We start from the raw sequence: 12,536 nt of genomic DNA, 5'->3' as shown, positions 1-12,536 counted from the left end.
CCTCATTGACCTTCACAACCATTCCTTATGAGGCAGATTTAACTGTCCCCATTTTCAAGGTAAGAAATTGAGGTGGGTGATGTGGCTGACCCAGGATCACACACCCAGTGAGTGGTTGAACTATGATTTCCCTACCATACCACACCTTTCCTGGAGCAGCAAGAGATGACTCCAGCTTCCCCTCCCCACCAACAACTGGCTACACTGCAATAGGATATTTCTGTCTAAAGGATAGGGCACAAGGCTTCTTTGTCTCCCCAGTGTCTTGTTCCTCTTCTATGGCATACTGACCCAGAGGATTTGCAGCCTCACCCCAAACCCTAACCCTGTAATAAAACTGGCCCAGGCTTTCATAAAAGTTTCCCCTGTCTCCTAATTAGCAAGAGAAAGGACACTCATTCTCTGCCCGGGCCTGCCTTGGTTCTCATTTTGGTTGCTCCTGCTTGGTGGGAAGAATAGGAGTGAGTCAGTCACTACAGAAAAGTCCTCACCTGTGTGTTGTCCTTGTCTTCTCTCTCATGCCACAGGCTCTGGAGTGACTTATCTGAGATTGCTCTAGTACTGAGCCCTTTGTTGGCACCATACCCCAGCCCATGGTCCTATGACTAGGTGGATAGTACTCCTTTTACCTCCTGCAACCCAGAACCCTGGCTGACCACGTTGAAGGAGGATGCTCCAGCAGGTAATACCTCAACCTTTGATAACCCAGGCCCTCAAGCACCTGCAGCATCTTTTGCTAGCCCTAACCTGAAAGGAAGGGAGAGCCCCTGTAAAGGTCTTTTTTTTCTCTCCTCAAATTGTTTCTCCAGTGCCTTTTACTCATCAAGAAGCTCTTGCTAGGCCGGGCGCGGTGGCTCAAGCCTGTAATCCCAGCACTTTGGGAGGCCGAGGCGGGTGGATCACGTGGTCAAGAGATCGAGACCATCCTGGTCAACATGTGAAACCCCGTCTCTACTAATACAAAAAATTAGCTGGGCATGGTGGCACGTGCCTGTAATCCCAGCTACTCAGGAGGCTGAGGCAGGAGAATTGCCTGAACCCAGGAAGCGGAGGTTGCGGTGAGCCGAGATCGCGCCATTGCACTCCAGCCTGGGTAACAACAGCGAAACTCCGTCTCAAAAAAAAAAAAAAAAAAAAAAAAAAAAAGCTCTTGCTGATACCGAATTTCAACCTGTCTTGTGGTTTTTAGCTCCTTTCTTTGGGATAGGTAAGGTGGGATGGATAAAGAAATCCTTAGGGCACTTTGGGGATTCTACAGAGGAAGTCCTGAGAGATGTCCCAGCCATCTGAATTGTTGAGACATAGTAGAAGCCTGGGGCTTGCAAGAGCATGTGTTCCTTGAAGCTCAGCCTTAAAGAACAAGAAAGAATTAGGCACGTGGAGAAGGAAAATAAGCACTCTAGGAAAAGAGGTCAGCCTGTACAAAAATGTAGGAGACTATCTATGGGGAAATACAGAAGGATTCTGATTAATGAATCTTGGGGTGCATGATCCTCACATCTGTGCCTCTCTGAAAAGGCTACTGTTGTATACCCCTTAAACCTGCAATCCAGCTTCTCAAAAATGATCCTGCGTAAAGGCCATAAGAATTTCAGTGTATATAAAACCATTTACACTTGTAAAAGAATTGAAAAAGCCACAATGTCTAAATAGTAGACTGCTTATAGTATATCAGTGTAATGGAATAAAGCAAGTTACACAAAAGTGTAATACTTTTCAGTGTTTTTAAAATATGTATTTAGGGGAAAAATTTATGATATTCTCTAAAATGTTGGTTATTCCTGGGTGGTATGCTATTGGATTTTCATGCTCCTTTTGCTTATCTCTATTTTCCACATTATTATTATTTTTTTTTTTTTTGAGACAGAGTCTCGCTTTGTCCCCCAGGCTGGAGTGCAATGGCGCCATCTTGGCTCACTGTAACCTCCACCTCCCTGGGCTCAAGTGATTCTCCTGCTTCAGCCTCCCAAGTAACTGGGATTACAGGTGCATTCCACCACACCCAGACGATTGTTGTATTTTTAGTAGAGACGGGGTTTCACCAGGTTGACCAGGCTGGTCTCAAGTTCCTGACCCCAGGTGATCTGCCCACCTCAGTCTCCCAAAGTGCTAGGATTACAGGCATGAGCCACCACGCCCAGCCTCCAATTTTTTTTATTTTTATTTTTATTTTTAATTTTAGCAGTGGGGTCTTAGTCTGTTGACAAGGCTGGTCTCAAACTCCTGACCTCGGGTGATCCACCTGCCTCGGCCTCCCAAAGTGCTTTTGCAGGCGTGAGCTGCTGCACGCAGCCGTGAAACCCTGTCTCTTTAATAAGGCCAGGCACGGTGGCTCATGCCTGTAATCCCAGTACTTTGGGAGGCTGAGGCCAGCAGATCATCTGAGGTCAGTAGTTCGGGACCAGTCTGGCCAACATGGTGAAATCCCATCTCTACTAAAAATACAAATATTAGCCGGTATGATGATACATGCCTGTGATCCCAGCTACTTGGGTGCCCGAGGCATGAGAATCACTTGAACCTGGGAGGCAGAGGTTGCAGTGAGCTGAGATTGTGCCACTGCACTCCAGCCTGGGCGATAGAGTGAGACTCTGTGTCAAAAAAAAAAAAAATAGAAAAGCCACTTTTAGAAGAACAGCTAACTATTTTTGGCAGATTCCAGATGGCCTTTCTAAATCCTTCATGTGTTTATGTGCTTATAAGTATCTATGAGGTGGGTACCATTATCCCATTTTACAGATAAGAACTTTAAAAATATTGGAAACAGAGTCTCATTTTGTCCCCCAGGATGGAGTGCAGTGGCATCACCATAGCTCAACCTCCTGTGCTGAAACAACCCTCCTACCTCAGCCTCTAGAGTAGCTGGGGTTACAGGCACATATTACCACGCCTACCTAATTTTTAAATATTTTTTATAGAAATAGGGTCACCTTGGCCTAAGTGCAGGGATTACAGGCTTGAGCCACTATGGCCAGCTGGAAATTTTTCTATTTTTATTTTACTTTAGAGACAAGGTCTTGCTCTGTTACCCAAGCTAGAGTGCAGTGGTACTATCATAGCTCATTGTAGTCTCAAACTTTTAGGCCCAAGTGGTCCTTCTGCCTCAGCAAGTAGTTGGGATTACAGGGACCAGATGAGGAGAGTTGAGGCACAAAGAGATTAAGAAATAAACATAAGAGTATATAACTGTAAGAGGTAGAATCAGGATTCAAACCCAGGCACTTTCAAGTCCAGGTACTTATCACTATACTCAGATATCTCTCTGGTTGGATCAGAACTCTTCATAAATTGTGTTTGTATTGGTGAGTGATTTGTGTGGTGGTTTTTTCGTTCATTAGAACAGAGGGATTTGTATAGGTCTAGCTGTGCTCTGACCTCAGCAGTTACCCTGGAGGCCAACAAGAGCCTACCTTGTGCATTATGGTGGGCCCAAAGTTCAGAGAACAGGCAACGTTTTTTGGAAGAAACGCATTACTGGGCCTCTCGGAGGAAACTTGCCATCATGATTTGTTTTCCTGAGATGTTTGAAATTTTAGGCTCACCATTTTCATTGGAAATTCACCTGTTGTATCACAGACGTTTTTCTTCAAAAGCGCATTTCAGCAAGATACCTGTCTTCAACCCCCACCCTATCTCTCCTGCATCCTCAAAGGAGTCAGTAGGAGAAATGTAACTATGGGAGGAAGTGGAGAGATGCTACATATGGAAAGACTGGCATCAAGGATGGGCAAAGGAAGATAGGGTAACTCATGCCCTCTAGTCCCAGCTGCTTGGGAGGCTAAGGCAGAAGGATCACTTGAGCTCAGGAATTGGAGGCTACAGTGAGCTATGATCACACCACTGCACTCCAGCCTGGGTAGCAGAGACTTTTTTCTTTTTTAAACGAAAAAAGATGGGCAGGGGAGAAGAGGAAGGGACCTGTTCCCTTGGTGCCTATTCTTGACCTCAGACAGCCTTTTGAGCTAGGCTTTCTCTCAAGTAGACCCGGGCCAAGGGAACCAATCCATTAGCCTAAATTTAAGCTGCAAAGGCAGGTGATGAAGACATGGGGCCACCTCTCTGGGAAGGTACAACTGTTTTACATCGAAAGCTGAATGGTTTCTTCCCAAAAAATCCTAACTCATGGTTCTTTTCCTTTGCAACATTCCTATAGCAGCCCTTTGGGCCCCACCCCTGCCAAGCCCAGTAAGGCTAGTAGCCTAGAAGTGGATTTGGCTGGAGCTATTGGCAGAAGAGATAGCATTTGTTGAGTACATGCTGTATGCCAGGCACTGACCAAATGCTTTGTATATCTCTTCTTACTTTTCTTCCCAATAATCCTGTCAGTTGAGTTTATTTTCCTTTATTTACAAATAAATAAGCTATGACTCAGAGGGTAATTTACCCAGCCTCACAGGACTAGTAAGAGGCAGAACTGAAATTTGAACTCAACCAGACTATGATACCAGAGACCTGTTCTCCTTCTACTATCCAGGTTCTCACCCTTCTGTAGCTGCCAGCTGTTGAGTCCCAGCTCTCAGGGCCTTCATGTTATCTCTTCCAGGTCAATGGCCACAATCTGGGGTCTGATGGCCAAGCCAGGGAATCCCTCAGAGAAGACCTGCAGGAGTTCCTAGGTGGGGAGGTCCTGCTGTACCAGCTGGATGACCTCACCAAGGTGAATCCTGTGACGCTAGAGACAGGTATGGGCCTCCCGTTCCTCAAGAGTACCATCTCCAGGAGGTTGGAGGTGCAATGAGAGTAGTCAGAGCAGCTTCTCCAGGTCAGAAGGGAGGTAGGCAGGACTCCTAATCTGGAGCCAGGTGGGCTGTTCCAGACCTCCGCCCGAGGGAGCATGGCAGATGCACCTGGGCTCCCTGGGGCATGCTTTGCTTCAGATTTGGAGCCCATCTTAATTAGATCTTGTATCTGTTCTTCAGGGAGCTGCTGGGATTTAATGATTCTTGGCTAATTTCAGAAAGAGGGCTGTTAGGCAAATGTGTGTCTGTGTATGTGGTTTGTCTATATTTGAGCCAGAGTTTGCTAAAGGCATCTCTGCCTCAGTCCTGAGGTGCCTGCAGTCCCGGTACATGGCAGACACATTCTACACCAATGCTGGCTGCACCCTGGTGGCTCTGAACCCCTTCAAGCCTGTTCCTCAGCTCTACTCGCCCGAGCTAATGAGAGAGTACCATGCTGCACCTCAGCCCCAGGTAAGGCTCCGCCGCTTCCTGTGACCTAAGAGCTCCTCTACCTCTGCCTAAACCTCCTTGCGGTTTCCCCTGTCCTTACTCATCCATTCACCAGCCATGTGGTCATTCAGAGTCCACTGGTGCCATGGCCTGCCCAATAGGAGCTGGCAGAGTTTTGAAACATAAAGAACTGACTACAGGACAGAAGGTACAAAGTGGGAAATAAATACTTGTTTGAGTTTGGAATCTAAAATAGAGACAGGATTTTTTTGTTGGCAGTTTTATTAATAAAATATTTGTAAAAGTATTATATATTTGTATTTTAAAAACTACCTTTTTATTTTTATTATTTATTTATTTTTGAGATAGTCTCACCCTGTCGCCCAGGCTGGAATGCAGTAGTGTGATCTCGACTCACTGCAGCCTCCTCTTCGCAGGTTCAAGCGATTCTCTGCCTCAGCCTCCTGCGTAGCTGGGATTACAGGTGCCTGCCACCATGCCCAGCTAACTTTTGAATTTTTAGTAGAGATGGGGTTTCACCATGTTGGCCAGCCTGGTCTCAAATTCCTGACCTTAAGTGATCCACCTGCTGTAGCCTCCCAAAGTGCTGGGATTACAGGCATGAGCCACCACGTCCAACAAAACTACCTTTTTAGAAAATAAAGAAATTGTACACGATAAGGATTGCCCTGGAAAATTCAGCACATGTTTATCTCTACTGAGGAAAGTAACTTATTCTTTTACTAAGAAGAGGATAAATTATTTTGGGTGGGGTGGTGGAGGTACAGACAGATGATGATCTTGTTGGTATAAAAGTGCATGATACGTTGAGAGAGAGATGAGAGAAAACTTGCTGGCAGGAGGGAGGCTTTGGCCTTAGGGGCAAGAGGGAGTAGATGAGAGCAGGAAGATGAGAAAGCCAGGGCTGTTTATGAAGAGTCTGAAGCACCATAGCAGGCAGAGAATCTGCAGAGCTTCTTCATCCAGGTAGAAGTGAGACTGGGAACAGAACCCATTAGGCGAATAATTACTTTGGGAGTTGGGCTCAAGAAAGTGAGATAGGAGGCAGAGAGAACAGTTGGAGGTTTTGTATCCCTCCAGGTGATAGGTGCCTGGGGCAAGGGCAGGTGTAGAGAGGGATGGCTCTGACATCATATGGAACAGTTGCCTTCTCCCTCAGCAAGCTGTGGGTGAGTAATCACTGCTGACTGGGCTAGCTAGGCATCGTGGTGATGGTCTGGCCCTCCAGAAGTTCATGCATGATGAGGTGTCTAGTTAGAATCCAGGGAAAGTCTGTTCTGAGAGCCCTATCTCACTGGCTGTCTGCCCTGCCGTCTCAAAGGCAAAAGCCAAGTTGTAGTCCCCTCTGTTTCCTCAGCATCCAGCTTGATTGATGCCCAGTACATTGAGGACAATTAATAGTTGTTGAAGAAAAGGAGAACAGTGGCTTTGGAATTTGAATCACATGGATATACTTCCTTGCTGAGTGACCTTGAAAGGTTATTTAGCTCCTCTGAACCTCACATTCCTCATCTATAAAACAGGGTTATCTTTCCAATTAATGCGCAGACTTATTAGGCAGTAGTTTGTAAGACCTTTGCAAATTGCAAAGTATAATCATATAAAGTAATAGAAGGATAAGACAAAGCAAGATAACATGGGAGTATAAAGTGTTAATGTCATAAACCAGTCAAAGCTAGCACTGGTTGTAGGCTGAGAGAAGATGAGTAGGTTAAAGTCAACATAGGGGTCCTAAAGTTAGGCTGACACCTTGGCATCATTTTCTGGAGGAAGCATCCCAACACTGCTATTGGCAGTCTCCCCAGCTCAGTCATCATTGACTCAACCACTTCTTGAAAAACAGGCGTTCCCTCACATGACCTTTCACTCTTTGATGTTTCAGAAACTGAAGCCCCATGTGTTCACTGTGGGTGAACAGACCTACAGAAATGTCAAGAGCCTGATTGAGCCAGTCAACCAGTCTATTGTTGTCAGTGGAGAGAGTGGTGCTGGAAAGGTAGGTGGACGTCTTTCCCATCCTGTCAACTCATGACTGCTTGGGTGGGCAGGGAGGCAGGGGTCATTTCTTGCCCTTCCCTGTGGAGTTGTTTGCTGCCTAGTCATTCCCAGATAGGTTGGTCGAAGCTGGGGTTGGTGCACAGTGGTGGTCTGGCACTGGGCCAGAAATCAAGAGACAGGATTCCAGTCCAGGCTCTACTGCTAGCTCTGCCATCACCCTGGGTGAGATAGGAATGAAGCTTCCTTTCTGAGCCTTACTTTCTCATCAAAAGTCTCTCCTAGCTCTGACACCACTGGAAACAAAAGTAAGCTGCTGGAGATTCCAGCATAGTGGTTAAGAGCACATCAGAAAGGTACTTAGCTTCTGCAAAGCTCTCAGTTCTTCCAGTTGTAAAATGGAAGGGAGGTGAGGACCAACACCTGACTCATAGGACTTCTGTGAGAGTTAAATGAGTCACTGCACATACAGCTCTTGGTGGCAAGCTTGGCACGTGGCAATGCTCCTCCAAAGTAGCTGGGGTTTTAGTGGGAAAGGGTTTATTGGAGTGATCACCTGAACCCTCTGGGTTGCCCATGGTGGCAAGGGCAGTGCATTGGGCCAGGTGGTGGGGAGGACAGAAGCTCCTGGTGTGGCCACGTGGCCTCCTGGGTAACAGCCCACAATAGGTGAGACAAGATCTTGCACACAGATGAGTGAGGAGTTGCACAGCTGGTCAGAGGAGACTATTGGCCAAGGCCTTGCCACCTTCTTGACAAGACTCACCCAGCTGCCTCGCCCTTTCCACAACACTTTTACCTTCATGAGGAACTCTTTGGACTATAAACTTGTCCTGTCTTCACTCACATATAAGAATTGCTGAACACTGAGAACTTGCCAGGTTCTAGACTTCTGGCTGGGCACTGAGAGGTGGGCACTGTTCCTCCTGGAGGAACAGATATGAAAAATACAACATGTAGCTTTCAGGGGGCTCTTAGTCCACTGAGAAAGACAAGGAAACAAAGACGGTAAGTTGCAAGGATGAGGGCTTGGACTTGGTTAGGAGGGGATCTCTAGGAGCTGTACCAGCTAGTGAGGTGGCTGATGCCCAGCTTCTCAACAAGGCCTTGTCACCTAGAATTGCTCTGGGGAACTGAAGCTGAACCTGGCCCAAGACTCATGCAACCAGAGCTTGATAACCCTTTATTAAGCAGCCATTGTAGCCCTGGGCTAGGCCTGGTGTATTTTCAAAAATTTATTTTTAATAGTAATGTAGTTACATAGTTCAAAAAATCAAGCAATACTACAAGGCTTATAAAGAAAAACAGCAAACCTGCTCCATATCTCTCAACCTTGTTTCGTATCTCCAGATGCAGTTACTTGGACATCTTTTATCAGTTTATTTGGGTGGTTACATCCATATTTTTAAACTACTACTGATATTATTACTGACTTTAATTTTGGACCTTATCTGTTCACCTCCTACTTTGATGAGGATATAACCCTTATTTCCCTGCCCCCAAATACATATTCTACATACAATTATTTCATAATTTCTAATTAAGTTAATAAGTAGTATTTACATGGTTATGGTCATGTTTATATTCCTAGCAGAGCCATATACTATATATTCTTGTATAATTTTTATATTCCCTCTATTTTCCCTGTTTAGTTTAATAGTGGTATACAAAAACTAAACCAGGGAAAAAGTGGGGCAAGTGAAATAAAGAATAAATAATTGCCCATTTTTTCACTTGTTTAGTTTTTATATACCATTATTAACTCACTACCAGACTTGTCACCAAATCTGGGAAGCAAATCAGATTCTTATATTGGAGATGCCCTTCCTAGAGCTGTCAAACTGGGAAGCAAATCAGGTTCTTATATTGGAGATGCCCTTCCTAGAGCTCTCAGATCAGATAGATCTCTTTCTCCTGTCTGAAGTGGTGGCTGCCAAGGGCTGCTGCCACACAGCAGTTGCATAGAAGCTTCTCTGCCTCACTCTGCAGATCCCCAGATTCTCATCTGTCCTAGGATAAGTCCCCCATGGTGGGAGTCCATGACTTTCTCTTTATTTTGTTTTTTTTGTTTGTTTGAGACGGAGTCTCATACTGTTGCCCAGGCTGGAGTGCAATGGCACGATCTCGGCTCACTGCAACCTCCGCCTCCCCGGTTCAAGCGATTCTCCTGCCTCAGCTTCCCAAGTAGCTGGGATTACAGGCGCTTGCCAACACGCCCAGCTAATTTTTTGTATTTTTTTTTTTTTTTTGAGACGGAGTTTCGCTCTAGGCTGGAGTGCAATGGCGCAATCTCGGCTCACCACAACCTCCGCCTCCTGGGTTCAGGCAATTCTCCTGCCTCAGCCTCCTGAGTAGCTGGGATTACAGGCACGCGCCACCGTGCCCAGCTAATTTTTTGTATTTTTAGTAGAGACGGGGTTTTCACCATATTGACCAGGATGGTCTCGATCTCTTGACCTCGTGATCCACCCACCTCGGCCTCCCAAAGTGCTGGGATTACAGGCGTGAGCCACCGCGCCCGGCCCAATTTTTTGTATTTTTAATAGAGATGGGGTTTCACCATGTTGGCCAGGCTGGTCTCGAACTCCTGACCTCGGGATCCACCGTCCTTGACTTCCAAAGTGCTGGGATTACAGGCGTCATGTTTTCTGCATTTTTTTTTTTTTTTTTTTTTTTTTGAGACACAGTCTCGCTCTGTCAGCCGGGTTAGAGTGCAGTGGCATGATCTCAGCTCACTGCAACCTCCACCTCCCAGGTTCAAATGATTCTCATGCCTCAGCCTCCCGAATAGCTGGGATTACAGACAGACCACCAGCACACCCAGCTAATTTTTGTATTTTTAGTAGAACGGGGTTTCACCATGTTGGCCAGGCTGGTCTCGATCTCTTGACCTCGTGATCCATCCGCCTTGGCCTCCCAAAGTGCTGGGATTACAGGCGTGAGCCACCGCGCCCGGCATGAACCATATTCTTTAGTGGTTTCCTAAACAAGGGACATGGAGGACAAATTGTTGCACATCTGAAAATGTCTATTCTGTCTCAAATTTGATTAATATTTTGGCTGTTTTATAATTCCAGCTTAGAAATCATTTTCTTTCTGAATATAGAGGTTTTTTGTTTTTTTTTTTAATTAAACAGTTAAACTCTGTTGCTAGGCTGGAGTGCAGTGGCACAATCTCTGCTCACTGCTACCTCCGCCTCCCAGAGTCAAGCAATTCTCCTGCCTTTGTCTCCCGAGTAGCTGGGACTACAGGCTCGTGCCACCACGCCCTGCTAATTTTTGTATTTTTAGTAGAGACAGGGTTTTACCACGTTGGCCAAGATGATCTTGATCTCTTGACCTTGTGATCCACCCCCCTCAACCTCTCAAAGTGCCAGGATTACAGGCGTGAGCCACCACGCCCAGCCAAGGTTTTATTTTCATATGATGGTGATTTTTTTTTTTTTTTTTTCCCTAAATGAATGAGAGGTTCTTATGTTTCCCAGCCTGGCCTCAAACGCGTAGCCTTGTCTTAAGCGCCAGGACAACTGGCTTGAGACACTGCAGCTTGCTTTTTCTTTTTCAAAGCTTTTAGGTATTAAAATTCATAGTGCTGTGTTGTGGTATAGCCTTCACTTATTATACTGGGTACTTCATGTGGGTCCTTTTGTTTTTTCAGAGGTGGGGTTTCACCATTTTGGTCAGGCTGGTCTCAAACTCCTGACCTGGTGATCCTCCCACCTCAGCCTCCCAAAGTGCTGGGATTACAGGCGTGAGCCACCGTGCCCGGCCCTGGGTCTTTTTAACTTGGAAACTCGTGTCCTTTTGTTCAGGAAAGTATTTTTATATTATATCTAATAATTTCCTCCCCTGTTTTCTCCTTCTGGAACTTCTGTTAGGAAATTGGGTTAGTTGTCTAATACTCATAATTTTCTCACCTATCCTCCTTTCTCTTTTTTTTTTTTTTTTTTTTTTTTGAGATGGAGTTTCACTCTTGTTACCCAGGCTGGAGTGCAATGGCGCGATCTCGGCTCACCGCAACCTCCGCCTCCTGGGTTCAGGCAATTCTCCTGCCTTAGCCTCCTGAGTAGCTGGGATTACAGGCACGCGCCACCATGCCCAGCTAATTTTTTGTATTTTTAGTAGAGACGGGGTTTCACCATGTTGACCAGGATGGTCTCAGTCTCTTGACCTCATGATCCACCCGCCTCGGCCTCCCAAAGTGCTGGGATTACAGGCGTGAGCCACTGTACCCGGCCCCTCCTTTCTCTTTATTTGTTTAATATTCTGGGAGATACTCTCTTCTTTACCTTCCAATTCTTTGAAACTTTGAATATTTCTTAAACATTTTAATTGTGAGTTTTAGTTTTTTTCTAACATTTATGATGTTTGTCATTCACGTAAAAAGGGGTTATGAAATAGTTAATCTTTGAATATCTGTTCATATTTGAAAATAAGGCAGTAGGGTCAGGCGTGGTGACTCACTCCTATAATCTCAGCACTTTGGGAGGCTGAGGCAGGCGGATCACAAGGTCAAGAGATCAAGACTATCCTGACCAACATGATGAAACCCTGTCTCTACTAAAAATACAAAAATTAGCTGGGTGTGGTGGTGGGTGCCTGTAATCCCAGCTAAAGGCTGAGGCAGGAGAATTGCTTGAACCAGGGAGTCAGAGGTTGCAATGAGCCCACGTTGCACCACTGCACTCCAGCCTGGTGACAGAGTGAGACCCCATCTCAAAAAAAAAAACACAAAAGAAAAGAAGGCATTAAGCAACTGATTAGAATCTATGTTTATGGATAAGATTGTCAACCAATGGGGCCACACTGTAGGTAGCTTTTTAAACTTGTAGGACCCTAAAAGCCGGAACTTCCCATGAGCTTATTGGTGTCTCCAGAAAAGATTCCTTCAGTGTCTTCAGCAGAGAGGTGGAAATGATAAAGAATCAAATGGAAATGATAAAAATTTAAAACATGATAAATATTTGGGCTTAACAGACTAGACATGCAGAAGAATGCATTAGTGAACTTGACGGTTGGTGAATAGAAACTATCCAAATTGAAAAAAAAAATTGCATCCAAGAACTGTAGTACAATATCAAATGGTAGGCCATACACTTGACCCTTGAACAACTCATGGATTAGGGACACCAACTCCCCATGCAGTTGAAAATCTCATATAATTTAACTGCTGATTAACTATTGTTGACTGGAAACCTTACAAATCAGTCAGTTAATACATATTTTGTATGTTATATGTCTTACGTCCTGTATTCTTATAATCTAGAGAAATGCAACTGTTATTAAGAAAGTCATAAGGGGGCCGGGTGCGGTGGCTCACGCCTGTAATCCCAGCACTTTGGGAGGCCG

General features: G+C 45.4%; 1 protein-coding gene across 1 annotated transcript in view; it reads left to right on the top strand.

Moving 5' to 3' along the window:
* MYO19 (myosin XIX) overlaps positions 1–12,536 on the top strand; it is a 41,162-nt gene that overhangs the window by 1,457 nt on the left and 27,169 nt on the right. The window contains 4 exon segments of the mRNA XM_012445483.3: positions 528–682; positions 4,544–4,682; positions 5,044–5,192; positions 7,075–7,188. Coding sequence (XP_012300906.3) covers positions 671–682; positions 4,544–4,682; positions 5,044–5,192; positions 7,075–7,188 — 414 coding nt within the window. The 5' untranslated portion in view covers positions 528–670.

The sequence above is a fragment of the Aotus nancymaae genome, unplaced genomic scaffold, assembly GCF_030222135.1.
Source record: "Aotus nancymaae isolate 86718 unplaced genomic scaffold, 86718_ANA_hifiasm-v0.15.2.pri h1tg000018l, whole genome shotgun sequence".
NCBI classification, from domain to species: domain Eukaryota; kingdom Metazoa; phylum Chordata; class Mammalia; order Primates; family Aotidae; genus Aotus; species Aotus nancymaae.
Note: the sequence above shows the minus strand (reverse complement) of the source record. Positions and strands in the feature narration are given on the sequence as shown.